The sequence below is a fragment of the Lepidochelys kempii genome, chromosome 8 (genome assembly GCF_965140285.1).
Source record: "Lepidochelys kempii isolate rLepKem1 chromosome 8, rLepKem1.hap1, whole genome shotgun sequence".
NCBI classification, from domain to species: domain Eukaryota; kingdom Metazoa; phylum Chordata; order Testudines; family Cheloniidae; genus Lepidochelys; species Lepidochelys kempii.
This window is the reverse complement of record NC_136387.1, coordinates 7,576,127-7,603,504: the sequence shown is the minus strand read 5'-3', so window position 1 is coordinate 7,603,504 and position 27,378 is coordinate 7,576,127. Positions and strand designations below refer to the sequence as shown.

General features: G+C 46.6%; 1 protein-coding gene across 4 annotated transcripts in view; it reads right to left on the bottom strand.

Annotated features, from left to right (window-relative positions):
* Window positions 1-1,182: 1,182 nt before the first annotated feature.
* Window positions 1,183-27,378, bottom strand: part of FLT4 (fms related receptor tyrosine kinase 4) — a 105,700-nt gene continuing 79,504 nt past the window's right edge. The window contains exons 12-30 of one of the 4 annotated variants that reach the window (XM_073355357.2): window positions 26,526-26,634; window positions 24,448-24,807; window positions 23,998-24,144; window positions 22,760-22,891; window positions 22,223-22,329; window positions 21,605-21,740; window positions 19,652-19,756; window positions 14,945-15,058; window positions 14,570-14,658; window positions 14,085-14,232; window positions 12,823-12,917; window positions 12,011-12,133; window positions 11,312-11,423; window positions 10,834-10,933; window positions 10,288-10,393; window positions 8,580-8,719; window positions 7,375-7,495; window positions 6,660-6,745; window positions 1,183-5,383 (exon numbers count right to left, since the gene is read on the bottom strand). In XM_073355357.2, coding sequence (XP_073211458.2) covers window positions 5,173-5,383; window positions 6,660-6,745; window positions 7,375-7,495; window positions 8,580-8,719; window positions 10,288-10,393; window positions 10,834-10,933; window positions 11,312-11,423; window positions 12,011-12,133; window positions 12,823-12,917; window positions 14,085-14,232; window positions 14,570-14,658; window positions 14,945-15,058; window positions 19,652-19,756; window positions 21,605-21,740; window positions 22,223-22,329; window positions 22,760-22,891; window positions 23,998-24,144; window positions 24,448-24,807; window positions 26,526-26,634 — 2,541 coding nt within the window. In that variant the 3' untranslated portion in view covers window positions 1,183-5,172. Of the gene's footprint in view, window positions 5,384-6,659; window positions 6,746-7,374; window positions 7,496-8,579; window positions 8,720-10,287; window positions 10,394-10,833; window positions 10,934-11,311; window positions 11,424-12,010; window positions 12,134-12,822; window positions 12,918-14,084; window positions 14,233-14,569; window positions 14,659-14,944; window positions 15,059-19,651; window positions 19,757-21,604; window positions 21,741-22,222; window positions 22,330-22,759; window positions 22,892-23,997; window positions 24,145-24,447; window positions 24,808-26,525; window positions 26,635-27,378 lie in introns of those variants that run through there. The other 3 variants (XM_073355358.2, XM_073355360.2, XM_073355361.2) reach the window with 3 other exon arrangements.

Here is a 27,378-nt window from a genome sequence, read left to right as displayed (position 1 = left end):
AATGGAGCTGGAGGGGTCTTGAGACTCTTGATCATGAGGTCAGGAGAGCTCACCTACGGTAGGGTGTTTCTGACAGGGTGCTTTGGGGCTCGCTTTGACTTTTGCCAGCCAATCTCAGAGCATCACCATATTTGGAGGAGGCCAATTGTACATCCTTCTAGCTCAGCCCAAGGGCATCAGAGCCTTCCCAAAAGTGGTGCTCCCCCAAGGCCCCAACCCCAGCCAAGCCGTAAGAGCAGGGCCAGGGAGCCCACCCCCTTCCTGCCTGTGGTGGGGCCAAAAGCAGCTCCCTGCCCACCTCCCCGGAACCCCTGCTCAGGACAGGTGGAGGGACCCAGGCTCCTCACAGCTGCCTGTGTGGCTCTCCCCGACCCAGCTCCAGCCTGGGGAGGTGCCTCAGAGCCACAGCCTGGCTATGGTAAGAGCTGGGCGGGCAGCTGTGGGGAGCTACAGCGCAGACCCTCCACCTGCCCTGGGCGGAGGGCCCTAGGGGCAGGAACATGTGCTGGGGACTGCTCGGGCCCCCCGACCAGGGCAGGTGGAGGGTCCGTGCCACGGCTCCTCACAGCTGCCCAGGCTCTCCAGCTGGGCTCCAAGCTGGCCTGGCCATGGCAAGGAGGAGGGGAAGGGGCGGGGTCTACCCCAGTGAAAAGTGGACAGGACAGGCCCCCCCACTTTTCGGCGCCACTGGCTCAGCAATTCTCAAACTTCATAGCACTGCAACCCCCCTCTGACAACAAAAATTACTCCATGACCTGAGGAAGGGGGACTGAAGCTTGAGCCCTCCCAAGCCCCACCACGGTATCTGGTCAGTATTTTAAGGGTCTTGCTGAGTGAAGCTCTTAGTTTTCAGGTCACTGGTTCAGATAAACATACTTATCCAAAGCGTATCCGGCTTTATCCAAGGATCTCATGAGAAAAGACTAACTTTCATCCTGGAAATGCCACAAGAACAGCTGTTTCCTGCCTGAAAGGAGGAAATGCAAAGAGACACAAATGTGAAATAATAAAACCAAAACATGTTAATTGATCTGAGTTAGATTGCAAACAAGGTTTGGATTCAACCTTGAGTTTTGTGCGAAGACCACAGTCATGCGACTTAGCAAGGACCAGCATCTCTGTAGCTGCCGAAGCTATGTAACTTCAGAAATGACAGAAAGCAGGTGAAAGTTATGACTTTATTTTATTTCACATTTAGATATTACAACAAAACTCTTAATGACAAAGTTTAACAAGTACTATAGGAGGAGAGGGGGAAAAAAAGCAGTGTTCTAACTGGTTTAATATATAACTGAACTGTCAGAGACAGGACTCAAATAAAGTGATTTTAAAAAACCCACAAACACTCCTGTGTAACACAGAGAGAGACACACACACACACACACAACATCCACTTACACTCGCACACAAACACACTTATCCATTCACACGCAACCCCTGTTATCCTACTTGCATCAAAGGCCACTTCGCCGAAATGTTCAATGCTGCTGTGGTAACAACTGGTACCAGCTTAACATATTGGCATATAAAGGAAGCATTACTTGATTCACATGTATGCCAATGGTTTTGATTGGGGGTGTGCATATGTATGAGCAAGTAGAGAATCCATGCCCGTGCTCTGTGTCAAACACTTTATTTTCATGAGAGAGGAATGATCTGTAATAACTAATGAGTGGTAAAAAAAATGAAACTAGCAGGATACTGGTCATTTTTTATGGCATAACAACAAATCTCTTAGTCTCAAAAATTAGGTTAAGTTAAAAAAAAAAAGAGTGAGGGTGTTGCTAAACCTAATAAGTACAGAAATTAAACCAGGGGTTTTAAAAATTGAAATTGTCTACTGCAATTGTGGAAGCCCAAACATTGCAGCATGGGGCTAGTGCATCAGAACCGAAAATGAAACAGCCATTTCGTTGCTCAACCTAAGTTGCAGAATGTAAAAAATGGCAGATATGATGAAAACATTGATTTTTAAAACTGTCAATTTTAATAATCATGGATGGTGGCAATAACATAGGAAAGAATGTCAACTTTTTACACTATCATTTTAATCTTGATAGTGTGCTTTTAAATGACTGAAAATACAAGTGTCTATACAACTGTGCATGGTCACACGTTACATTGATACTACATCAGAGGGAGTGTCTGCAGAGTAGACAGGTTTACTCATATTATGTGTATGTATTACTGTTGTTGCAAATATAATAGGATTTGATTCCCACACCCCTCCTGTCTCTCCACCCTAAAGAGGGTACAAAGTATAGGAAGCAAAGCAAACCTCTGCTGAAATTGTATGACTGCAACATTCAAAATAAAAGGTCATTCCAGCTCCTTGCCCTTGACCTGCAGATGGACTCACCCGGGCTGCCTTTAAACAATGGATTTCAGTGCAATAACTTTTCCATAGACTGATGCTTGTGTACATGTACATGGAATGCCCATCCACTCTGTATTCTGAATACAGAAGCACAGAAAGAGTGTGGCTCATAGCCTGGTTATCATCACAAGCAGTTTCAAAAAGCCCTGGACACACTGCTCTGGAAACCTGTGCTAGGACCCTGTTAAATGTGGGGTTTGCTAGTACATTTTCATCGGATGGAGAAGGCCTTTTGGCCCCTTTATACAGTGGCGTTTTATTTGTTGTTTTATCAGTAAATATTTTTCGGCCTTTTTTTGCAGCTGAAGTGTATTTCCAGGTGAAGTCTTTCCTGTGGCACATTGAAGGCTGGCAGGTGTGATGAGTATAGTCAGGACAAAAAAGGCTGGATCTAAAGGATGCATCAAGAGAGTGGGCTAAATTCAGCCTGGGTTTATGCCACAGTGAACCAGGCACAGAATCAACCTCCCCAGTGCCAAAGGCCTGCTGCAGCTGAAAAAGTGGGTGATAGTACAGGACATGGCCTAGGCACCTAGAGGATGCACTGATTCAGTGTCTCTCCTAGCAGCCTCCATCAGTAGGGTTCCTTACTTGAGTCATGACTGCAACTTAAAGCTACTCGAGCAGCTGACAACTGTGGGTTGAATTCCCACGGGGTGCAGTGGGATTAGCAGGCACAGGGAGGTATGAGTTTTGGGGAATCTCCTCCAGCTCTCTGATATGCACATCATACTATAATTCCACTGACACAAAAGGGAAGAACAATATTGTGGTGGACTGATTTTGTGCCTTGCAGATGTCTATATGTAATTTTAAAAACAAAACCACCTACATTCCCATTCATCAAGTAAACTCACAGCCCCACACTTGTGCAGAGAATTGTAATCAAACAGACAAGACATTGAGTGTACCCACGACATACAACTCAAGGTGGGAAAGGTACAGACAATGGTAGTGCCAGCTTTGTAAATGCACAAAACCCTCTTATGGAGGAAAAATATAATCTGGAAAAATATATCTGATACCAAAATAATAATAATAATTAATAATAATAAAAATAAAGTCAAAACAAAACCCTTAGTTCTATACATAGAAGCCTGGCCTGCAAGCAGAATTCCTCTGGTGCTGAGACGCCAAAGGTATAGGGAGCTTCTGCCTCTGAAAGGTGTGTAGGATGAGATGCTAAAAGGAAACTCACAAGCTGCTCAAATGAGCCTCTTCACAAAGATTTCTCTGACACTTTTGTGAAGCTGCTCTGTGGTAGGGAGAGGAAAAGCAGGTGGGGAATGGCAGGGAACCAGAACAGAAATGTGTTTAGAGGAACTGCACAGAGAGTCCACATAGCTTCTGAGCTCATGTGATTTCACATAAAAAAGCCACTGACGCTGCTTCTATAGAAACCAATATTTCTTGATCCCACACCTAAGAAAGCCCATTGGAATGAAAGACAGGTTCACTATGCTGGAGACTCTGGCAAAGTGCTGTGATAGATGCTGAAGAGGAGTCTGTCTGAGGTGTGGTCTCCCCTTTGGAGATCCTGCTGGGGCAATGGCTGAGTGGCTGCTGAAAGTGGATGCAAATGTATGTGAAGCCAATACAGTCTATCCAAGTTAATAGCACTTACCAGACCCACAGCGCAGGGTTCTCTCTTCCACTGCAGTGATGCCAGCAAACAAAGTGATGCAATTAAAGGGACCTTATCTTTGTGCTTTGTATTCTCCATTGTTCATAAAACCCTTACAGCTCATTGCAAATAAAAAGGTCACATCCGACCACTTTGATCTTTTCTTTTCATCAAACACTGATTTTCCCTCTGTGTTTAGAATCCAGCTGAAATTAACATGACTTTGTTTTGTTTATTTTCTAACTGGAGCAACAAACTATAGCAGGGCTCTGAGGAGGGGGATGGTTAGTTACTTGCTGCCAACATAGAGTGTATAAAACTTGACTTTTTCACAGGGTCTACAAAAACAGTGGATATTTCTCTGTCTTACTGGGGTGACTTTAGCTATTAGCTGATAACTGTTTCAGGGCTTGTTGCTTTAAGGTGGCAAAAATAATCCCCCTGATTAGAGATAAAGGCAGGTCTCCATTGCTAGGGATGCTAAATGCTTGGGGATCATTCACAAAGGAATATTGGTGGGATTGGATGAAGTAGTTTTGAGGGGCCGGGAGTGCTTTTGTGCCTGAGTTACACACACATTGGTATGTTTACGGGGAATATCTGAATCCACTGGGATCCTCTCATCCATCGCTCGGAAACGTCCTGCTCTTGTTGCTGGTACCACTTTGTCAGTCTTCCCTTTTGTTCTGTCCCTCTCCTCAGTGGCTGAAGTCATGAAGACTAAGAGAGTAGAAAAAACAATCCAAAGGAAATAATTTAAGGCTGCACATCAGGAAGAGTCTTGACTCAGACATCTATTTATATCTGACCTGAAATGGGGCTTAGTGAGTGGAAACCTATCTGAATAGAGGCTGGATGTGGAGAGGAGGTTGCAGCACTCAGCACAGATGCACACTAACCAGTGGAATTAGTCTGTCTCACCCGTACAAATAAAACAAAACATCTGAATCAGTGATGTGCTCTCTCCCGTGCCTGTGTGGATCAGAAGCTGCATCCCGAGTCATCAGTCTGTAATTCCAAGGCGTTCTCGCTCCCTTTCTCCATCTGTTTGGTGGGGATTTCCTGCTGTGGTTTGTTCTAGGTTGGAGGGGAAGCTCCGTATGGCAGTGGCAATGCAGCATGAAGGGTGGAAGGTGGTGTCTCGGCATGGTGTCTCCGCAGCCTGTTCCTGTTAATACTGCTCTGAGAAGAAGGACGCATGGACAGCGGAGGGACTGGCCCCCTCTCCGGGTGGGGTGTAGCTGCCGTCCTCTGAGTGTTCTGACAGTTCCCCATATTCACTGTTGTAAAAAGTCTGGCCTCCGACCTGGGACTGATACAACGGTCGACACCTGCCTCTCAGGTCTGACTGTTCCTCTGCATTTCGACTGGGCCCTTTACTGCTGTTAGCAAAGAGAGATGCAGAGAATCAGTTCAGAGCAGTACTGGAGAAACCCAGCACCTCTCAGAGAGGCTTCCCAGCATCAGAAAGAACCTCATTAAATAGCTGTTAAAGCACGGAAGCAAGGGGGGCATTCAGGAGGACACTCTGCATGCTAACAAACAGCCAATAAGCTAACAGCCAGCTCTCTGACGCCCAGCGTGCTAACATCTGGGGCACCCACCACACTGATATGCAGCACACTCAGGCCCCAGGCCTGAGACTGGGCAGGGGTGCATGTGTTAGAATCTTCCCACAGAGGCTGCTCTATGGAGGCTATTTCAACTCAATGACTGAACTAGTCTTTGTGGGGCCCTTATGTCCAGAGGAGGATCCACAGGTCCCACTCCCTGACCTGCCTCCCCCTCCCCCTTCTCCTCAGTGTGAACTGCCAAGCAGGGAGACCCACACCCACCACACACATTCCTGCATCCAGTTCCCTACTGGCTCTGCTGCAAAGTAGCCTTTTGCAGCTGCTTGATTATTATTATATTGTTTTAGGCTTGCAGCTGGGAACCCCAATCAAGTTTCAGGACCCCATTGTGTCAGGCACTGTAGAGACAAGTAACAATGAAGACAGATCCCGCCTCAAGCAGCTGCAAGTCTAGGTGTCAGACAGGATGCAACAGGTGGCAGAACAAACCAGGTGGGGGAGGGCAGGAGGACAAGGTAACAACATGAACAGAGTTCAGCAGAAAAGCAGAAATCTCAACTTACCCCCTGCCTAGCTAATGCCACGGGGCAATGATTTGTAGGCATTATGACAGAGGAAAGATGTAAGGAAGGATTTTAACAGATGTGGTGGCTTTATGAAATTTGCTGGGGAGATTTTCCCAAATGCAGTGGGTGGTGTGGGAAAAAAGCATGGAGGTGCCTGAGGGAGAAGTGGACAAGTACTTTCATGTGCCTTGTTATCTCAGCAGAGCCATTACTCCTTGGCCTTATGGAATGTGTTTTGGGTGGTAGACAAGGTGTTGTTTTTATTTGACAACTGCTTTCACAGGTCGATTTGCTGAGGTATTTTCCACTTGTTAGTAGTTTATACTCAGCCCACCCATACCATGAAAAAGCTGTAAGACCAATCAAGCCCTTCATTGCAGAGGGCTCTAGGAATTCTGCCTCCAGTAGCAGATTCTGTGGGTAGGCAACTGCAGATATTTCAGTGATCTCAGTGCATTTTGCCTCAGGGTGCCCCACAGCAAGCAAGAGTGGTCCACGGGAGCGAGTTAAGGAGGTACCTGAATCCACCTTCTTTTCTGTGTCTGTTTTCTAGCCTCTCAAATTCCTCTGATGCTAGGACCATCCCACTGTCTGTTTGATTGTCCTGGGAGGAAACAAGGAAGCAACATGCATTATGAGTACCATCCCTGTCAAGAGATCCATTTGCTCATCAAGCGCAGCCTCAATCCTTCATTAAATCAAATACAGGAGGTAGCTGGGAAGGGTGAGAAAATAGCCCTGAGGGGATTGTGGGACAATTTTATCTGTAAGTGCCATAGTTTCACCCGGGGCCCACTTTTCAAATGTAGCCTCCTAAAAATGGCACATGCAAACGCAGAGTTTGCATGGGGAGCATTTCCAGGTGTTATATGATGCAGACCAGGGATTGTTAAAGTCTGGCACAAGGTTATTAGCATATGACTGGTCCTGTTGTCGATTTCAGTGTGCTTGACCTATTGGCCTTGTTCTTACAAACCTGGGAAGGGTGAAGAGCTGAATCCCCTCTGGACGTTGCTGGCAGATCTAATTTACTTGTTCAACACTCAGCTCGTACAGTGATGGGCGCTATAGAAAATCCTTACATGAAAGATCGATGAGTGTGCATGGGATGGGATGAGATAGTGTTGGGATGGACAGATAGAGAACTGTCCTTCCTCCATCACCAGTAAATGGGCCAGAAAACAAACAATCCCCTCATCCCTCCCTGCCCAACTCCACCCAGACTCCACTCACCGGGTGTGTTTTATACATTGTGTGTGTCATGGGAAACTCTTCAAATGTCTTAATTCTGGATGGACACCTTATCTGATTTCCTCCAGTCAAACAACCGGGGAATGACACACAGTTATAATATCTGGCGAGAGAAGCATACAGCACACAGTAAACCAAATAAGCCAATATCTGGATCAGTGCTTCACAACAGGTCACTTGCCCTATGATGCCTTCTCAATATAGAGCTTACTCTGGGGAGCAGACAACCACAATGAGGCATTTAAGGGGGCTGGAGGGATTCATACACCTCAAGACTCCAGTGCTGTGAGGTATCCTCCTGTTCTTACACTCATGGAGTAGACTATTGGGTTCCCTGTCCCTCCTGCAGCAGAAAGCACACTTTAGTGAGGGTGGCAGCAAGGCAGACTTTCCAATCTAGCCCCAGTCCACAAAAGGTGTGTATATAAAGTCTGCTGCAGTTTCCACGGTAAACATCTGATGAAGTGAGCTGTAGCTCACGAAAGCTCATGCTCAAATAAATTGGTTAGTCTCTAAGGTGCCACAAGTACTCCTTTTCTTTTTGCGAATACAGACTAACACGGCTGTTCCTCTGAAACCCAACAGAGGAGCCGTTCACCTGAGCAGGGTAGGGTTACAGTGCTTAGCAGCAGGAGTAGCTGCTGATGTATTGCTGTAGGGGACAAGGTGAAAGGGACAGAGCCAGTTACACTGAACAGAGACATGATTAAAGCCCCAACACGCAGATGTCCTCATGTCCCAACATTAGATTGTGGAATAGCCTCCCAAAGAAAGAGGTGCAGGCCTGTCACTTGAGTCATTTAGAAAGGGACAAGATAAAGCACAGCTGGGATCAACCTGCATTGGAAGAGAGAGAGACTGGACAGTCTAACAGGTCTCTTCCCTTGCTAATGCACAGGACCCTGAAATCTATAGCCATGACTGCCCTGTTAGTGTAGCTAGAGGTGGGTGGAGGAGGCAGGTCGTATGCTCAGACATCAAGGTCTCTCCCCAGTCACCGAAGAGAACATGAACAGAACCCGGATGCAAAATCTCTAAGTGTTGGAGTCAGACCTGCCTAGAATGCACCTCCCAACCGAGCACTACTGGAATCTTAGCACTTCCAAAGGGCATCCTTAGAAGTCTGGATCCCTGTTGGCTCTCTCTTTGCCTCTCAGAGTGTTTCCCAAAGGACAGCAGGAACTCACCTCGCTGCTAAGCTGTGGCAGCGTAGCCTCATGTCAAATTCCTCTTCATCAGAGTTCTGCTGGACAGAGGAAGGCACTTGGGAGAAGCCGTCATCTTCAGAGCTTTGAGAGTCATTCAGTGGGATGTAATCCTTCCCCTCCTGAAGGGAAGGAAAGTGAATGTGCTTACAGAGAGAAGAGGACTCTGCAAACAGGAGAGAACTTTGTACATAGACACCATCAATAATGGGAAGGAGTGTTTCCATTGTATGCAGCGTTTTTGTAGCCGTATTGGTCCCAGGATATTAGAAAGACGAGGTGGATGAGGTAATATCTTATATGGGACCAACTTCTGTTGGTGAGAGAGACAAGCTCTATGTAAGCTCGAAAGAACAGAAGTTGGTCCAATAAAAGATATTACCACATCCACTGTGTTTCTCTAATATCCTGGGACCAACACAGCTACAACTACACTGCATAAAATGGAAATATTCCTTCCCATGATTACTTCACCCACCTTGTCTCTCTATTCCTGTTTTAGGTCTTTTGCTTTTCTGAAACACAACAACCCCCTAGAGATTTCCATGTCCTTTGAGTACAGTCAGTTAAGTGCCTGCGTGCATACAGGTGTGTACAGTGTGTGTTGATGTGTATGTATGGGGGGAATAGGGAAAGAAAATAACTCTGATTCCATAACTTGATAATGCATACAGTTTCTTAGGCTTTCCTCTTCGGTGTTTATAACAGGTATGTATGGTACTTGTTCTGCTGACCTCCATCCCTAGGCTCTCTGTTAGCCACTTAACTGCCTTTGGGTGTCCTGTACATACAATACAGAATAAACCCTATGTCAGGTGCTGCCTTGGGTATAGTACTTCCCGCTAACCGACTTATCAACAACTACTGAGTAGCACCTGCAGTGTGTTGCATGTCGCACACCTGTTATGTGATGTACCAATAAAATGTCAGCATTCCAAAGACACACAGCTGCAGACAAGACATGTCTGCATTTATAAAATGGTTAATTTTTGTTTATAATTGAGAAGGTTAGTCATATTTAAGCATCCAGCTATCTTCACCTAAAATAGTGTGCAAAGGAGAAGTTAAAACCACAGTGGTGTGCTCATACCAGATAAAAGTGCTGATAAGCTACTGTGTAGTAACAGTAACACGTTAAGGTAAATCTGTATGGCATTGTTTGCGTGTGTTTATGCAAAAGAATAACTATTTAATTCAAATGTCCATGAAACTCAGATCCGAAAAGTTTCAAAAATTCCTGGTGTTTCTTAATTGTGCCGGACAGAGGCAGGAGCCTGCCAGGAGTTTGAATCAGTTTAAAAACGAACAAGTCATAATTTACAGATAAGGATAAAAATACTAAAAAGACAACTGAGAAATAATTAAAATGATCTGTCCTATAGCTAGACAATAGTGATATGTTTGATACCGTGAAATATACATTTTACAAAGTGAAATTTACACTAATTTATACCAGCAAACATATATATTGTATTTCCAATGGTGCTATGCTGATTTGCACCAATGTAGGCTCTGACCCCCTGCTATGCCCCTCTGCTTGCACACACATGCACAAACACACACGGAGTCAGATGTGGACATAGCTGGCCAGCAGGATGGGAAGGAAGGAAGGAAGGAAGAACGAGCTGTTTGAAGAAAACTGGCCCAGCGCAGTTTGGTGCTGGATTATGACAGTACACGAGAACCTCACCTGCTGGACATTTTCCTGAAGAAGGTCCCCCAGGATCTCCACCAGGTCTGAGAAAGTTGGTCTCTCCTTGGGGTCCCCATGCCAGCAGCTCAGCATTATACGATAACTGCCAAGAGGAAACAACGTGCACTGTTCATCAAGTTCATCCTTCTTGTTCAAGCTGCAACCCCCAATTGAACACAAGGACTACTGTAACACCCCTGTGATGGAGGGGAATGTGATCCCCCATGTCACCACCTGGCCTCCTACAGCACCATCCCAGTTTGGTTACCCTGCACAGAAGGAAGTTTAAAGTTGAATTATTTTACATAGCTCTGAAACATCCCTCCAGTTCTTTTGATTATTCTTACTTGTTTCAGGCTCCTTCCTGGAGACTTGGTAGCAGGCTAAAGAGTGGCAGGGCCTGCCCACCGCACACTGGTTGAAAGAGAGAGGCTATCCAACCCACCTGTGGGACTTTCCCCTGGCCTCCTTGGCCCCCATGTTTTCTTGTGTTTTTTATAGTATTTCCTTAGCGGGAGTTCAGGTCTGAAATCTCTAACTCACATTTCTGCAGTTGCGTATTCTGGAGCTCTCATCCTGGTACCATCTTTCAGTCTCTGACAGAATTCCTCATTGATCTGCACTCCAGGGTAGGGCGAGGCACCTAGGACAAAAATCCAAAGATGGTCCGGGGGTTGGAAAATGAAGTCCCTAGGATAACAACCAAACTTTCTCCTCATTCTACTTTCCTCTCAAACCAAACTGAGACGCAGTAACTATTCTGTTCACTCCCACTCATGAAGTGGATCTTCCTTCTCAGCCAGAAACCCTCACATTAGGAGGAGGCTGTCTCCAGACCTCTAGTCTTGACTACCACCTTTATTTCACACTGGGAGGAAGTGATCTCCAGAATGCCCTCTGCCCCACATTGGGAGGAGGTGTAATTTTCTTCCCACTTCCCCCTCAGACATACTGCAGAAGAGAACATTTTTCCTGCACAGAAAGGCATGGTGACATCATCATCATGACCACTACCACTTACCTAGTGAAAATATCTCCCAGAGGAGGACTCCAAAGGACCAGACATCACTCTGGGTGGTGTAGACTTTGTCAAAGATGCTTTCTGGAGCCATCCACTTCAGAGGAAGGCGAGCCTGTGGGACAGAAACAAGCTGTTGGAATTCAGTCACCATCACAGCCTGGAACAAGGCTATGGATACCAACAGGGAAGCAAAGCCAGACATCCTGCAACTGCTCTTCTCTGGCCAATGTTATAGACAGATGAAGACGCACATGTGAAGTCAGGCAGTTCTTCAGTCAAAAGTAGGGAATCATTGAGGTCTGGTAGATACAGAAGGGGGTTAGGGATAAACAGGCAGGGAAAAGAGGATGAAAAAGGATAGTTAAGAAGCTAAGAAAGGAGAGAAGGATGGACTGATGGGCAGAAGGGATAAGGATTGATGTCTGGGAAAGGAAGAGAGATGTACACAGATCTGCCATGCTCTGTTTAGAGCTCATTAGTGATTATAGCAGTATATGCACGGATAAGTAAATATCCCATTCCTGGCTGAACCCAGTGAGGGATTACAGTCTGAATGTTCTCCTGTCACAGATGGTGTTAGATCACTCGCTCATTCCTCTTTCCCTGGTCTTTCCCTGCATATACCAGCCACAGGATGGTTTTTATACTTCCAGTCCCAGTTCTAATCCAGATGTGAGTTAGCTTAGATTCTATACTCACACTGCCCTTCCTGACATAGTCAGGATCCTTGTAGATGTCTCGGGCCAGTCCAAAGTCACAGATCTTCACCACATTGTTCTCTGACAGCAAGATGTTCCGAGCTGCCAGATCTCTGTGGATACACTAAGGGGAAAAACAATGGCAAAATCACAAAGAGTGGGACATGTGGGGGATCAGAAGGGGTAACGGGGGAAACTGAAGTGCCTCTCATTCAGTTCCCTCGTAGCAATGAAAGTAGGATCCCAGCACTTAGATGCACTCGCCTTCCACCTCTGGAGATCTGGGGTCAAATCCCATTAGCTCACAAAGAATAAATAACAACCACACAAACAACTGCCTCACAGAGTATTGGATGCTGGAAACAGAATAAAACAAGTTACATTTTGCTTCCTTATGGGAGCTGGTACCTTTTTTTTTTTCTTTTGAAAGAGGCTGAAGTTAAAAATCAAAAGGAAGGTTGGCTAAGGGCCTGCACTGGGACTCAGGAGATCTGAGTTCTATTTGCACCTCTGCCTCAGACTTCTTGAGACCTAGCATAAGTGGCTCAATCTCTCTGTGTTTCAGTTCCCCACCTGTAAAAAAGGGAACTAAGAATAGTTTCCTACCTCACAGGGGTGTTCTGTGGATAAATTGATATCCCCCCTCACCTCATTGCCATTTTACAGATGGGGAACTAAGACACAGAGATTAAGTATATGTGTATGTATAAATAATACCCACACCTACATATGAAGTATTCAGTAACTACGATGGTGGGCACCATGTAAGGTCATTCATAGATAGACAAATGTAAAACAGTAAGGCAAACTCACCTTTCTGGATGCCAGGAATTCCATTCCACGTGCCACCTGGAAGCTATAGCAGATTAGGTCTTCCATAGTCAATGGACTTTGCCACAAATCATCCACTGTCCAGAAAGGAAAGAAAAATTGTTATCTCACCCAGCTGGTGGAATTTACCCTCCCCCCGCAGACCACCTCCACAACTGCTGGACCAGGTCAGCATCTAGGCAAACTACAAGGATGTTTAATGGAACCTCTTTCCTAAAAGTACCAGATCCACCGTACAGTTTCCCTGTGACCATTGCAGGTAAAGAAATGTTCACTGAAGGAGTCTGTGCAAGTTTGAGGAAGAAAATTCCCACAGCTTATGCTCTTCAATTAGGACAGTCACAGAGAAATCCCAGACCTATGGAGTCTGTGCCAATTGCAGAACTAGGCAAGCAGAGGATGCTTCCAGATGAACCATATTCACCACTATTAATATTTATTATTTATATCGTGGTAGAGACTAAAGGCCCTGCGGTATCAGGGCCCATTACTTAGATACTACATACATACAGAGTGAGAAGCTGGTCCTGGCCCCAGAGAATTTAGTCTAAGTTTATTACAAGAGACAAGAGATGGATGGGGGGAACCACAAGGCAACAGCAAAGTGATTAGATTAATTAATAGTCTGCCTCAGCATCAGAGGGGAAGAAGGCTCCCTCTCTCCCTTTCAGGGATCTCCCTTTATCTGTTCTCACATAAAGAGGAAGACGCATGTCCTACATCACATGGGGAGAGGAACTCACTGGGTAGCCCCAGAAAAGCCACTAGTCTTCCATGTGACTTAGTCAACCCATCTGGAAAACTGAATAAAATGTCTAGTCAGGAGACCAGGGTTCTACCCCACCTCTGCCAAAAACTTGCATTGTGCCCCAAGGCAAGGCATTTAAACAGTCTGTGTCTTAGTTCCCCCATCTGTAAAATGGGGTGATAACTTACCTGTCTCTGTGTAGCTTTTTGAGACTCCAGACGAAAAGCTCTTTGTAAGAGCTAAGGATTATTATCTGTTAAAAACTGCTAGCATTCTCCATAGACAGTATTAATCTTCATCACACTGTCTTTTGTAACATAGGATCACGTAATATCACAATTCCAACTAATGCAAGACGAATAGCCTATTTGTCCTGGTGAATCAGAGTTCCCTGCTGTACATTGTCAGATGCCTTAATTATTCAATGTTAATTAAGTTTGGCACTAGTTTAACGGGATGCAGTGAGGAGCTGCTGGTGAAGACTGGGGCTCATTACCTTCCTGTCTGGGCTGTGCTGTCTGGCTCTTGTTCATCAGAAGCCTGTTGAAGATTGCGCTGTTGCTGGTACCAGAGCGACTCCTTCTGTCTGCTCTCACTGCTTCTACTAAGGACCGGACCTGGATGCGCAGTCTGGGTGATTTTTCCTGGGAAGCAGGCCAGGCCCAAAAGGTAATCATGGGACACATCGTCTAACCACTGCAGCAGTAACTCAGTTGACACATTCATTGTATCCTAGGCTTCCCAACTCTGATCCACCAATAGAGCCCAATCCTGGCCTTGAATCACCAATCTCCCATTGGACAGGAAGAAATTTACTCTCTGCATTCACACATCAAACACACTGTTACGTGGAACTGACACATGAGGTCTTTGTATCTTATTGTCAGGGTTAAGCTCATTCCAAGCCAGACATATTCTTCTTCCTTTACTAATCATGGGAAGGGCCCTTAGAGATGCCACAAGATGAAGGAGGCTACATACCGTGTAAGGACTGAATCCTTCCCGTTTGGTCCGCAGGTAGTTGGAGAGGTTTCCATATTTACAGAACTCAACAATAACCATGAGTGGGCCTGGAAGAGAAGAAACAAAGGAGTTCCTGGGGCAGAGTTAAGGACATGAGGTTAAAATCTCTCTTGATTTACACAACTACACAATCCCATTGCGCTCAGTACATACACAATCACACACACACACAAATAAATACAAACAGTTGCATCCTTACGCTAATGCACACCTACACAGTCACACACACAACGGAGGAAATGGCAGAGTGAGGCAGAGGGAATGATGCCCAGCATAGAGGTGAAAGAGCTTTTCACTTCACGGCCAGCTGCCTTGGTGGTCTTGGATATTTACCATTGGGCTTGGTGCAGGCACCCAGCAGGTTAACGACATTGAGGTGATTTCCAATGTGAATAAGGATCTTCAGCTCCGACATCAGCGCCTTGTGCTCACTTGCAGTAGCTCCCTCTGGAAACAAATGAACTGAATTATGGTTCCCCCTTAATTACAGCCCCTTCTTCCTCCCTTCTTTTTACTGAGGCTTTATCCCCAGTAGCCTCCAAACCATGGCAGCATGATCCATAACTGAGTTAAAACAATTCTTGTCAACATGGTTATGGCACTAGTGTAGATATGGCTTTAGGACTTTTGAATATTAGCTTATAAAGTAATAACCTCAGCCCTGCAGAATCACTGTTCGAAGGCGGGGTGGGTTGGACTATTAATGTAGAACACTGAAGTAAAAGCGAACACAGGTTGGGCCCGACACATTTAGGCCAGGGGTAGTTGGAAGTGGTTTATATTCACGGATAAATTACCACACAAGGGTTATAGACACACAGATTTAGACACACACACACACACTTGTAACTTGGCCTTTTGACTTCTTGAGCTGATGTGATGAGCCACAAACCCATTTCAGGGAAACAAAAGGAATTTGGGGTTTTCTGATCCTGACTGAAGATAGGAACATACAGGTTCAGAGTCTCCAGCTTGATTTCAACCCAGGAGTTCACTCTCTAGTCCATTTACTATTCTAAACACCCAAAGGTACTCTTTGAGCAGCTCATTCTACATGGCATTTTCCCCAGAGAACATGAACAGCATCAGGCCTTGTGTCTTGGTAGTAATTTAGGCAGAAAGATACTTTGTTATTTCTCCATGACTCAATTTAACTCACAATTTGTATCCTCCTTTATCATGAGCATTTTCTCTGCTACATTCCTCCCTCCTAATCTCACCACCTCTGGGATTTGCAATTTTTGGCTGTTTCACTGTGGAGATTTTCCTAATTTGTGTGGAAGGAGCTCCTTCTTAAACAAAATCTGCCAGGCCTCAAAGTCAGAAAACAACAGCACCTAAAGGGGATCTGCAAAACTTCCGGAAAAATGTAGTCACAAACAGACACATTTTCAAACGGGCTTTTGAAATTGCTCCCACAGATTTTACATGGTGCATCCATATGTACAAATGTGCACTGAGATGAATAGTTACTTGTAGGGCTGTTGATTAATCGCAGTTAACTCATGTGATTAACTCAAAAAATTAATCAAGGTTAAAAAAATTCATCGCGATTAATTGCACTGTTAAATAGAATACCAATTGAAATTTATTAAATAGTTTTGGATGTTTTTCTACATTTTCAAATATATTGATTTCTATTAAAACACAGAATACAAAGTACACCGTGCTCACTTTATATTATTATTTTTATTACAAATATTTGCACTAGAAAAATGATAAACAAAAGAAATAGTATTGTTCAATTCATCTCATACAAGTACTGTAGTGTGACCTCTTTATTGTGAAACTTACAAATATAGATTTTTTTTGGTTACTTAACTGCACTCAAAAAAAAACAATTTAAAACTTTAGAGCCTACAACAGGGGCGGGCAAACTTTTTGGCCTGAGGGCTGCATCGGGTTTCTGAAATTGTATGGAGGGCCGGTTAGGGGAGGCTGTGCCTCCCCAAACAGCCAGGCATGGCCTGGCCCCCGCCCCCTATCTGACCACCCCGCTTCTTGCCCCCTGACAGCCCCCCCGGGACTCCTGCCCCAGCCAACCCCCACTATTCCCTGACTGCCCCATGGGGACCCCTGCCCCATCCACCTCGCCCCGGCTCTTGGTCCCGACTGCCCCCATGCACCCCGCCCCTAACTGCTCCCCACCACCCCATTCAACTCCCCCTTCTCCTTCTTGACTGCCCCCCAGGGATCCCTGCCGCCATTCAACCCCTGTTCCCCGCCCCCTGACCACCCCGACCCCATCCACGCCCCGGACCACCCCCCGAACTCCCCTGCCCTCTATCCAACCCTGCCCCTACTCCCTGTCCCCTTACCATACTGCCTGGAACACCGGTGGTTGGCAGCGTGGCTGCACTAGGACAGGTAGCCGTGCTGCGCCATGCAGCACAGAGTACCGGGTCAGACCAGGGTCTGCAGCCCCGCCGCCCAGAGCATTGCACCACATGGCAGCATGGCTGCAGGGGAAGGGGACAGTCTCCTGGGCCAGGAGCTCAAGGGCTGGGCAGGACGGTCCTGCAGGACGGATGTAGCCTGTGGGCCATAGTTTGCCCACCTCTGGCCTACAAGTCCACTCAGTTCTATTTCTTATTCAGCCAATTGCTACGACAAACAAGTTTGTTTACCTTTATGGGAGATGCTGCTGCCTGTTTCTTATTTACAATGTCAGCTGAAATTAAGAAAAGGCGTTCGCATGGCACTTTTGTAGCTGGTGTGGCAAGGTATTTATGTGCCAGATATGCTAAACATTCATATGCCCCTTCATGCTTTGGCCACCATTCCAGAGGACATGCTTCTATGCTGAAGATACTCATTAAAAAAATAATGCGTTAATTAAATTTGTGACTGAACTCCTTGGGAGGAGAATTGTATGTCTCTTGTTCTGTTTTACGCACATTCTGCCATATATTTCCTGTTACAGCAGTCTCGGATGATGACCCAGCACATCTTCATTTTAAGAATACATTCAAAGCAGATTTGACAAAACACAAAGAAGGTACCAATGTGAGATTTCTAAAAATAGCTACAGCACTTGACCCAAAGTTTAAGAATCTGAAGTGCCGTCCAAAATCTGAGAGGGATGAGGTGTGGAGCATGCTTTCAGAAGTCTTCAAAGAGCAACATATGATGCGGAAACTATAGAACCCGAACCACCAAAAAAGAAAATCAACCTTCTGCTGGTGGCATCTGACTCAGATGATGAAAATGAACATGCGTCGGTCCGCACTGCTTTGGATTATTATCGCGCAGAACCCATCATCAGCATGGACATATGGAATGGTGGTTGAAGCATGAAGGGACATATGAATCTTTAGGGCATTTGGCATATAAATATCTTGCAATGCTGGAAACAACAGTGCCATGTGAATGCCTGTTCTCTCTTTCAGGTGACATTGTAAACAAGAAGCGGGCAGCATTATCTCCTGCAAATTATAACCAAACTTGTTTGTCTGAGCGAGTGGTTGAAGTAGGACTGAGTGGAGTAGTAGGCTCTAAAGCTTTATACTGTTTTATTTTTGAACGTAGTTATTGTTTTGTACATAATTCGACATTTGTAAGTTCAACTCTCATGACAAAGAGATTGCACTACAGTACTTGTATTAGGTGAATTGAACAATACTATTTCTTTTGTTTTTTACAGTGCTAATATTTGTAATCAAAAATAAATATAAAGTGAGCACTGTACACTTTGTATTCTGTGTTGTAACTGAAATCAATATATTCGAAAATGTAGAAAACATCCAAAAATATTTAAATAAATGGTATTCTATTATTGTTTAACAGCACAGTTAATCACGTGATTAATCGTGATTAATTTTTTTAATTGCTTGACAGCCTTAGTTACTTGGTTTCCACATGCAAATGTTCCTCTCTATGTGCTTGCCCCTTTTGCTTACATGTTAGGTAGTTGTATATATGCCTGGTAACCAATACGTGCAAACAAAAGTGATTTTTTTTATCCAAATGGGCAACATGCAGAAAAGGAGGGTGCCATTTTAGGGGCCTGCTTGAAAACGTGGCCACAGAAGTTTAAGATCTCAAATCTGTAGAATGCAATTTTACTCCAGCTCTGAAACTGGCCCTAAGGCAGATTCAACTCTCTTGACTTCAACAGAGTTCTGATCTACTTACCTCTGATCTGAATGTGGCGCTTAAACATGAATTACAATCACATTTGAAAGCAAACAATTTGAAAAGCAGCTCCTCCTTCACTGACAAGCCGAGAGTGGGGTTCAGGATTCTGTATCTCTCCTTTAAGAGCCACTGATATCACCCAAGCTCTTGAAATGAAGCAGGAAAGGAGTGTTTTCCTGCTCTATGTACAGCCTCTTAGGTGTCTAATATTGGCGTTAACTCCAGCAGAACCCTGAACTCGAGTTTTGGCAGCTATATGAAAGAACTGATTTTTAAATATTTTGATTCTTAATGTTATTGTACTTTGTCAGACGTGCAGTGATCTAGAGACTATGTTACCAATTTGAGACTTTAAACAGTTCTACACAATTAGGGTCAGGTTTTCAAAAGTATGTAGGTGCCTAAAGATGCAGATGGGTGCCTGGTGAGATTTTCAAACGTATTTAAGCACGTCAGGTGCCTAACTCCAATCTGTGGCAGAACTAGAGCTGGGCACTTTTGAAAATTCTGTTAGGCACCTAAATACCTTTCAAAACCTGGCCCTTTGTCCTTCCTTCCCCTGTCTGCTCTGCCATGCTTCTTCCACTGGACCTGCATGGGGACAGGACATCACTTATCAGAGGTCAACAGGGTCAAAGGCCACGGAGTTAAACGTTAAGAAGGAAGGTTGTTCCTTTAGGGCATGATCCAACCTCCATTCACGTCACCAAGGGCTGGATCGGGCCCTTGGACTCTTTAATGGCATGAGCGCAGGTATGTGCTCTAGCGATGACAAGGGATCAGTTTAAATCACTCGAGATGTTTCTGTGAAAGACAGATATTAACCAGATGGACGTTCCCAGGCAGATGACTAATCCCCTGCTATCCACAAAAACCATTCATCATGCCTCCCCATCTTCGTACCTTTCAGCATTTTAACTGCCACAGTTTCACAGCTGTTACTCTTATTAATCCCAAAGGCAGAGGCTTCCACCACCTTCCCGAAAGCACCATGGCCCAGGACTTTACCTGCCAAGGAGGAAAACATGGGGTAAAAGGGAGCGTCATGGAGGACTGGTTCAGAGCCTGGGGAATGGGACAAAAACAAAACAGGAAACGGCGAGGAGGAGAAAAGGAGTGACAAAGGAAGAGGAAGAAGTGCAGCGTGCACCCTTCCCAGGTGGCTGCCTGCTTAGATGGTTATAATGAGAGAAAGGACAAGGGGGGGAACTGAGACAGACCCAGCACTGACAAAGCAGAGGAAGGAAACAGCTCGCGGAGGTGAGGTGCCATTTGTTGCCCTGGAGCGGAGTGCGTGGGAAAGGTGTGTGGGACACCTTGGAGCAGAATGGCCAGGGCTGATGTCATTATTCCAGTTCTTGGCATTCTCATACACAGCACTCTGTGTAACCCTTTGTAGGCTATAAGAAGTGGAGTGGAGCGGTGTTGTGTGTATGTCTCTCTCTCTCTCTCTCTCTCTCAGGGTGGTGGAGTCATTCCTAGCGCTGAGTTTTAGACTGGAGCTCTGATGTGCCCTCAGGCTGGCACACTCTGCCCATGCAGCTGCATGTTCCCTCAGGACAGCTGAAAGGAGATGCATGCCCTGGACAAGCCAGAAGCCCCAGGCTTCAAGTACATTTGCTGCTCTTCTGTTGGCCCTTCTGAGTTGTAAGCCATGTCCAACAGAGGAATACTCCTGAGTGGGAGATGGACCCGAGCGATGGGGTGGCAGAGTTATGAGCTCTGCGGTTTCCCTGGATTGAGGTGATGAATGGAGTGGAGGAGTGTGATCAATTCCAGACCAGGAGCTCTTTCATAAAGCAACCACCACATCAGACAGGACACAAATAGTAACACAGCTCTGCGATAGTAAATTCCCTCCCTGGGTCCCAAATACTAATCAGCCCTTAATCATACCCCTGCCTGGTACATTAGTATTATTATACCTATTTCACAGAAGGAGAAACAAAGAGATTAAGGGCCAGGTTCTCATATCTGTGCTCCTTCACAATTGCACCTTACTCCACAAGTAGCCACACTGAAATCAATGGGGTTAGTAGTCCAGTAAGATAATACGCAGTGTGAGCTAGGGTTGCAAATCCGGCCCCAAGTGACTAGACAAAGGTCACAGAGTGGGGTTAGAACCCAGGCGTCCTGACTGTAATGGCAAAATGACATACCTGACCCTATGAAGTGTTGTTGTAGCCACGTGGGTCCCAGGATACTAGAGGGACAAGGTAGGTGAGGTAGTATCTTTTATTGGACCAACTTCTGACCCTAGCTGAAAGACGGAGCACTGGGAGACTCAGAAGCATTGGTGGTGGCCTTCCAAAGTGTTACCAGAGCCACCGCTGGGGAATGATTTCGTAAAAGTTGTCCAAGCTTCTCCTCCTCCTCACTCATCACCCAGTGTAGACAGGAGCAGGGTCTCACAGGGAGAGCTACTTAGCTCCAAAAGCTTTTACATTGAGGTACAAGAGTTCTCAGAGAGAGGACAGCACATGTTGTTCACACAGAGAGAGAGCACGGTCCTATAGGGGCCTGGTTTTGGGGACCTGGCCATGACAAAAGAGTGACTCCTGAGTCCCAGGAATACAGGGGCCTCAGAGAGCAAGGGAATACAATCCAGAAATCCACAGTAGGTCCCAGGATGGTGGCCGAGGAGAGACAAAGAAATCTGCCAAGCATAGCTGAGCCAGGAAACATTTGAAGGTAGAAGTGGTGGCCCTGAAGCCAAGGAAGTAGTGGACACACAGAAGGAGAGAGAGCGAAAAAGCTGGAGCCCAACCATCAGATGCAGCCAAGAGGCTCACAGCTGCCTGGTGGTGAGTGCATAGCAGGGCCCTGTCTGTCCTGTGGCCAGCAAAGAGCTCTCACCTAGCCGGAGTCGCTCCCGTGGGAATTCCCACTTGCTGGAGTCATAGGGCAAGTATTCGCACTGCTCCTCCAGGGGAACCTCTCCAGGGTCCATGATGATGGACAGGTAGCCGGTTTTGATGTCAGCGTGGGCGGGCTGCAGGAATCAGCAAAGAGGGGGTGTGACTGGGCAGTTCAGCACCAGTTCCAGTGGGGAGACGCTTACACGATTCCTGTTCTATCCTACCCCCTTGTGCTGCGACCTGACTCCATTGTTTTCTGGCACCACAGAGTAGGTTTAATCATTCTGAAGGGGGGCTTGGGGGCTCCCCCCATTTTCCCTCACCCCCTTTGTTCTGGGTCCTCTTCTCCAATGCCAAACACCATTCTGCCTCCTTCCTTGTGGCTGCTGTGAGCCCTGTACTTGGAAGGGAGCCAGTCCAGAGCACCATCCAGTGATCATCCTGCTGGCAATGCTAGGACTAGGGACACGCTGCAGTGGCTTTGAGGATCACCTTTGCAGCTAGACCTCCCACCCTGAGAAGCAGGAGCCTTGTGAACTCATATCTCATTCTCCCCGCTGCTCTCCTACCCTCCCTCCCTGGCTCCACACTGCAGGGGTAAAAGCAGGCAACGTACCCTTTTGATGTTGCAGAAGATGAGGATGAGGAGGATCCAGAAGAAGACAGCGATGACCCCGGTCCCAATGAGGATCACGATCTCCACGTTGGTCCGGTCGTCAGAGCCTGCAGAACGGGAAGGGAAATTGCCAAGTCAAAGAGATGCTCATTCTCCACTGCCTGTTCCAGCCTGCCCCATCCTCATCATGGACTCCAGAGTATACTGTGAGGCAGGTGTTGGAGAAGCTGCATCTATGCCTTCCCTCTCGCATGGGGCTGAGCACAGGAGAGTAACAGACACTGTTGTGAGAGCCCTGTTCCCTCTCTGGAAGGAGGGCTGCGCTGCCCTGAGGGTATCCAAGCTTGGCCTAGCGCTGCCCTTGGACTCCTCCTCCTGGCACCTTCACTCCAGCAAAGATGGAGGGGCCTTCACTCTCATCTCTGCATCGGCTGTCTCAGAGCACACAGAAGCAGTGAGGGGCCTTACTCCTCCTGCTTTGTCCACACTCCCAGAGTCTGAGGGGATTGTTCCCTGGGGTCAGGATGCTGGCGGTACCTTCCACAGAGACGCTGGCTGAGGAGTTCACGCAGCCCTTGGCGTTGCAGACACTGCACAGGTAGAGCCCAGCATCCTCTTCTCTCACCCTCTGGATGCTCAGCCTCTGGTTTGAATCCGCTAGGTCAATCCCTGAAAGGTACAGAGGCTAATGGTATCAGTGTGAGCTGGTGCAGTTTCCGGAGGGAGGGGATTCCCGTGCCAGACAAATTCAGACTTGAAATACAATGCAGCCTTTTAACAGTCGGGGCGATTAGCCTAGGCTTCCCACTGCACATGCCCACAACCAGCTAACAAGGTTTTAAGCATGGCTTGCCCACTTTCCAGTAGGTGCAGGATCTGGTCTAACAGACCATTAGTTAAAAGATGTTATCTAACACGTCACAGAACATGGCCTCTTTTCCTCATCCAGACATGGCCTCCAACTAGGTTATAAAAAGCCCCTCCGGGCCTGTCTAAGGAAGTGGCTCTTAGAAGCCACTGGAACATGCAGGACTCAGAGCACAAGGAACCCTTGCAGGGAAAGCGGGGAACGCTCTCATTACTGGCTCCAGTTTCATAGAGCACTCACATGTGCACAGCACCGCCTATGAAGCCATCCCATTTGGAGCATGCCCTCTCCCTTCAGCCCTTCCGAAGACATGCCGGCAAATGTTACTGTTGCTAGCAGGGTTCCTGCAAGTTTCCCTGGAGTGGTGTGAATGAGGATTTTTTTTTTTTTTGACATAGAGCCGCGCAGCTAAACCATGCCACAGACTAGCCCCCTCCGTAACCTGCAACATGGTTTCATTACCTGACCAAACCGTACTCTCAGACCAAAACCTCCAGGCTGTTCAGGGAAAATAAGCCAGAAGCGCTTAGCAGCACCACTATTTAATTGCCCTAGTATCTAGTGACCAAAGCAGCCTGCCGTTTCAGATGGAGTATGGACAGAGTCTAACTTTGCTACACCCTGTAATAGTCCAGCAACTCCTGTCTGCACAGGTCTCTGACCAGCTGTGTGTAAGCATGGCATAAATGCAGCTGCGCCTGCACCAGGTCCTAATGTGGTCTGGCTGGCCAATGAGGACACAGTCAAATTGTGGCAGAACCTGGTTAAAAGAGATATTCCAGCCCAACGATCTAGTAGCGGGATCTAAACTAGGGCATGCAGGGCCATGATTCAAATCTAGTTTGCCTGACTGTCCTTTGGAAGAAGATTCCCTGACCTCAACTCCGCCCTCTTGAACCAACCGTACCTGAAACCTCTTCCACCAGCTTCTCGTCTTTATACCAGCTGATGTCAGGAATGTGAGCGCCATCCACCTTACAACGCATCTCTATCGAGTCGCTGACGTTCACCCATATGTCTGTCAGGTTCTGCTTCAGTCTGGGGACCTCGAGGGCTAAAGGAGCAGCAGCATCCAGACAAAGAGGAGATTAAAGACAAGCAGGAGATTGTTTGCTTTGAAGACCATCTTGACCCATACAGGGGGAAGAATTCTAAGGGGTCCTAATATACTGTACATTTTGAGTATCTAGCCCCTTCTGGGTGAGGCTGAGACAGGCAGTGCTGAGAACTCTCTCATACCCAACACCCCTTGCTGCTCAGGCCCTGTTCATCCCATCCCGGTGCTTCCTTGTGTGCTCCTTGCCCTGCATCACGCCCACCATCACAGAGTCACTCTGCCTGCTCCCACGCTCCTCACCCTGTACAGAGATGTATTTTTTGTGGCAGTGTTTCTCTCTGGTCTTTCGGTTCTGCACCTCACACACATAGTCTCCCTCCTCCCCCAGGGAAATGTTCGGGATGGTGAGCAGCAGGGCAGCGTCGTTGGAGTCGGGTTCGAAGTGCAGCTCCCCTTGCATCTTGGTCGCGTAGTGGTGGACATTCTTGCAGTCCAGGACTAGTGGGTTGCCTTCCTCGTGGTGCAGCTTCGAGAGGTTCAGACGGTACCACTGCAGGTTCTCATAGGTGTAGTTATCAGCATTGCAGCTCAGTTTCAGGTCCTGTCCCTCAGTGGGCTCCTCTGAAGGCTGGGATTCAATCTCAAATCCATCCGGAATGGCTGCCAGGAAGGCAAGGGAAGGAAACGGATGTGTGACTGAGATTTTAAGGCTCCATGGTGCATCACTGCCTTACAGGGTGGAATTGTCGCCCTCTGCTTCGCACTCTGAGTCCGTCTTGTATATAGACAGGGATAAAAAAACCTCCCCAAAGCACAGTGATAACCTGCATGATGCTGCTAAGAAATTGCTAAAGCGAAGAGGAGTCACAGGTGGTGAACTGAAGGGCTAGGCTCAAATTAAGCTTGGGTCACAAATGAAATAAGGTTGCAGGGTCTGAATTTAGCTTTTGGTTTTTACTTCCCTGGTCCGATATTAAAACACAGGGTTCTAAACCGCTTCCTGCTTCTGCAAAAATGTGTTTGTACCCCACCACTTGCACATCCAAACAGGCATTTGTGCATACAAGCTAGGCAAGTGCACACACAGAAGATTACTTGGGATGCAATTACCCAATCTGCTTACGAAAATGTATATTTGCATACACAAATACTGGCAGAGCGCGCACACAGTGTTGTTATTAATTATTCAGACAGAAACCAACTGTGTGCTGGGCTTTTTGCAGGCAGGCTCCACCCCCAAACAGCATATAACCCACACAGCCCTCAGTCACAAAATCACTATGAAATCCTGTCCAACTCCCAATTTCTACATAGCAGGGACATGGGCCTGTAACAGCAGGGGGTATTGCAGGTCAGGATTGTGTAAAGGAAGTTTACGCAGCATTTCACTGTGCGATCCCTGGCTTTAGCCAGTACTGTCAGTCTCTAGCTCTTAAAAACTCAACTAGATCAAATTAATCTCTCCCCTGCACCCTCAGAATTCCCCATGGCTCCTGCCAAGTGTCTCAGGACCCGAACGCAAACCGGGAAGAGTGAAGTTACCCTACAGAGCACTAGAGGGTACTGTTGCATCAGATACACCTGAGAGTTGCAGGCTCTGACTTTTACGATTATTACAGAATAAGGTTGTGAACTCTCCATTCCAGGGCAGGCAGGATAGTGTAAGGAGAAAGGATTCACAATCAGTGACTAACGGGCAGAGTCTGAGAAGATGCTGACATAGGCACTGTTTTTCCAGTATTGAATTAAAAAAAACAACAACCTGCAGCAGTGACCAAGCTGGTTTCTCCCCATCTATGGCTGCCTAAAAGATAATAAAAGGAGTACTTGTGGCACCTTAGAGACTAACCAATTTATCTGAGCATGAGCTTTCGTGAGCTACAGCTCACTTCATTGAATGCATACTGTGGAAACTGGCAGTTTCCATGATTTCATGCATCCGATGAAGTGAGCTGTAGCTCACGAAAGCTCATGCTCAGATAAATTGGTTAGTCTCTAAGGTGCCACAAGTACTCCTTTTCTTTTTGCGAATACAGACTAACACGGCTGTTACTCTGAAACCTAAAAGATAATGACATTTTACTTTAAATGCTAAGTTTGCTACCAGGATCTGTGCCTTTGCCAGCCTTCTCCAGGATTCTTTATGTGGGGTTACATCTCCAATTAACGTGGAAGCCGAAGCTAGTGCAGAATGCAACTGGCTTGCTGAGATGAATTTCTGATTGTGAGCACACGGCACCGGTTCGCTGGGTTCTGCACTGGGTTTCCAGGTGGAGTTTGAGGTTTTGACTTATAACGCCCTAAGTGGCTTTGGGACCTGCCTATTGGAGGGACCCAAGATTGACAGACAGACCTCCCTGGCATCTGGTGGTACTCACTGGTCACGTAGAAGTAGATCAGCCGTTCATCTCTACCCACTTTGTTGGAGGCAACACACTTGTACATGACGGAAACATTGGCTTCCTGGATCACCAGTTTGCTGACCGTCTGATAAAGGAAGTGAATGTCAGAATGAACGATGGTGAGGGGAGAGACAGGATCTTCACTGCTCTCAGGCCGACAATGGGACAGGCAGCAAAACACAAACAGCAAATCCTCCCTCCTTCCCCCCCAAAACCCTTAAAGTGCTGTTCTATTCTGAACAGCGATTGTGCCCCTTCCTATGCAGCGTACTGCTGTTGATTCTTGTGACAGCAATACCTTAGCATTGCAGAGCCTCCGTGGCTAACGGAGAGTGAGCAGGATTCTCTTGTGCATCAGACACTAAACTCCAATCAGTTATACAGGGAGCAAGCCCATGGAGGGCTATGGAGACAATGGGGCAAGCAGGTGTGCCTGAGCGCCCAATACGGCCTGCTGAACCTTTATTCCGGGAGACGAAGAGTGAGAAGGAAAGAGCTCTGCTTGATTCCCAGATCCCAGGTTTAGTTTGCAGGATTTGCAGTTGAGAAGAAAAAAAATCTTTTTATTTGTACATTGAGCACATGTGAACATGACGCGCCTCAGTATCATTTTACGGCTGCGTCTCAGAGCAGAACTCTACTTTGGCCCTCATTCAGGAAAGCATCCCTATAAAGGAAAGCAGGAAAGCATGTGCTTAAAGTCTCGCTGAAGACAATGCGACTTGAGAATATGCTTCAAGTGTTTTCCTGAAGACGGTTCGTTAGCATCAAGAGAAAATCAGGGGTATGAAAAAAACATTGCTCATCTCACCATTTTAGAGCCTGTTGT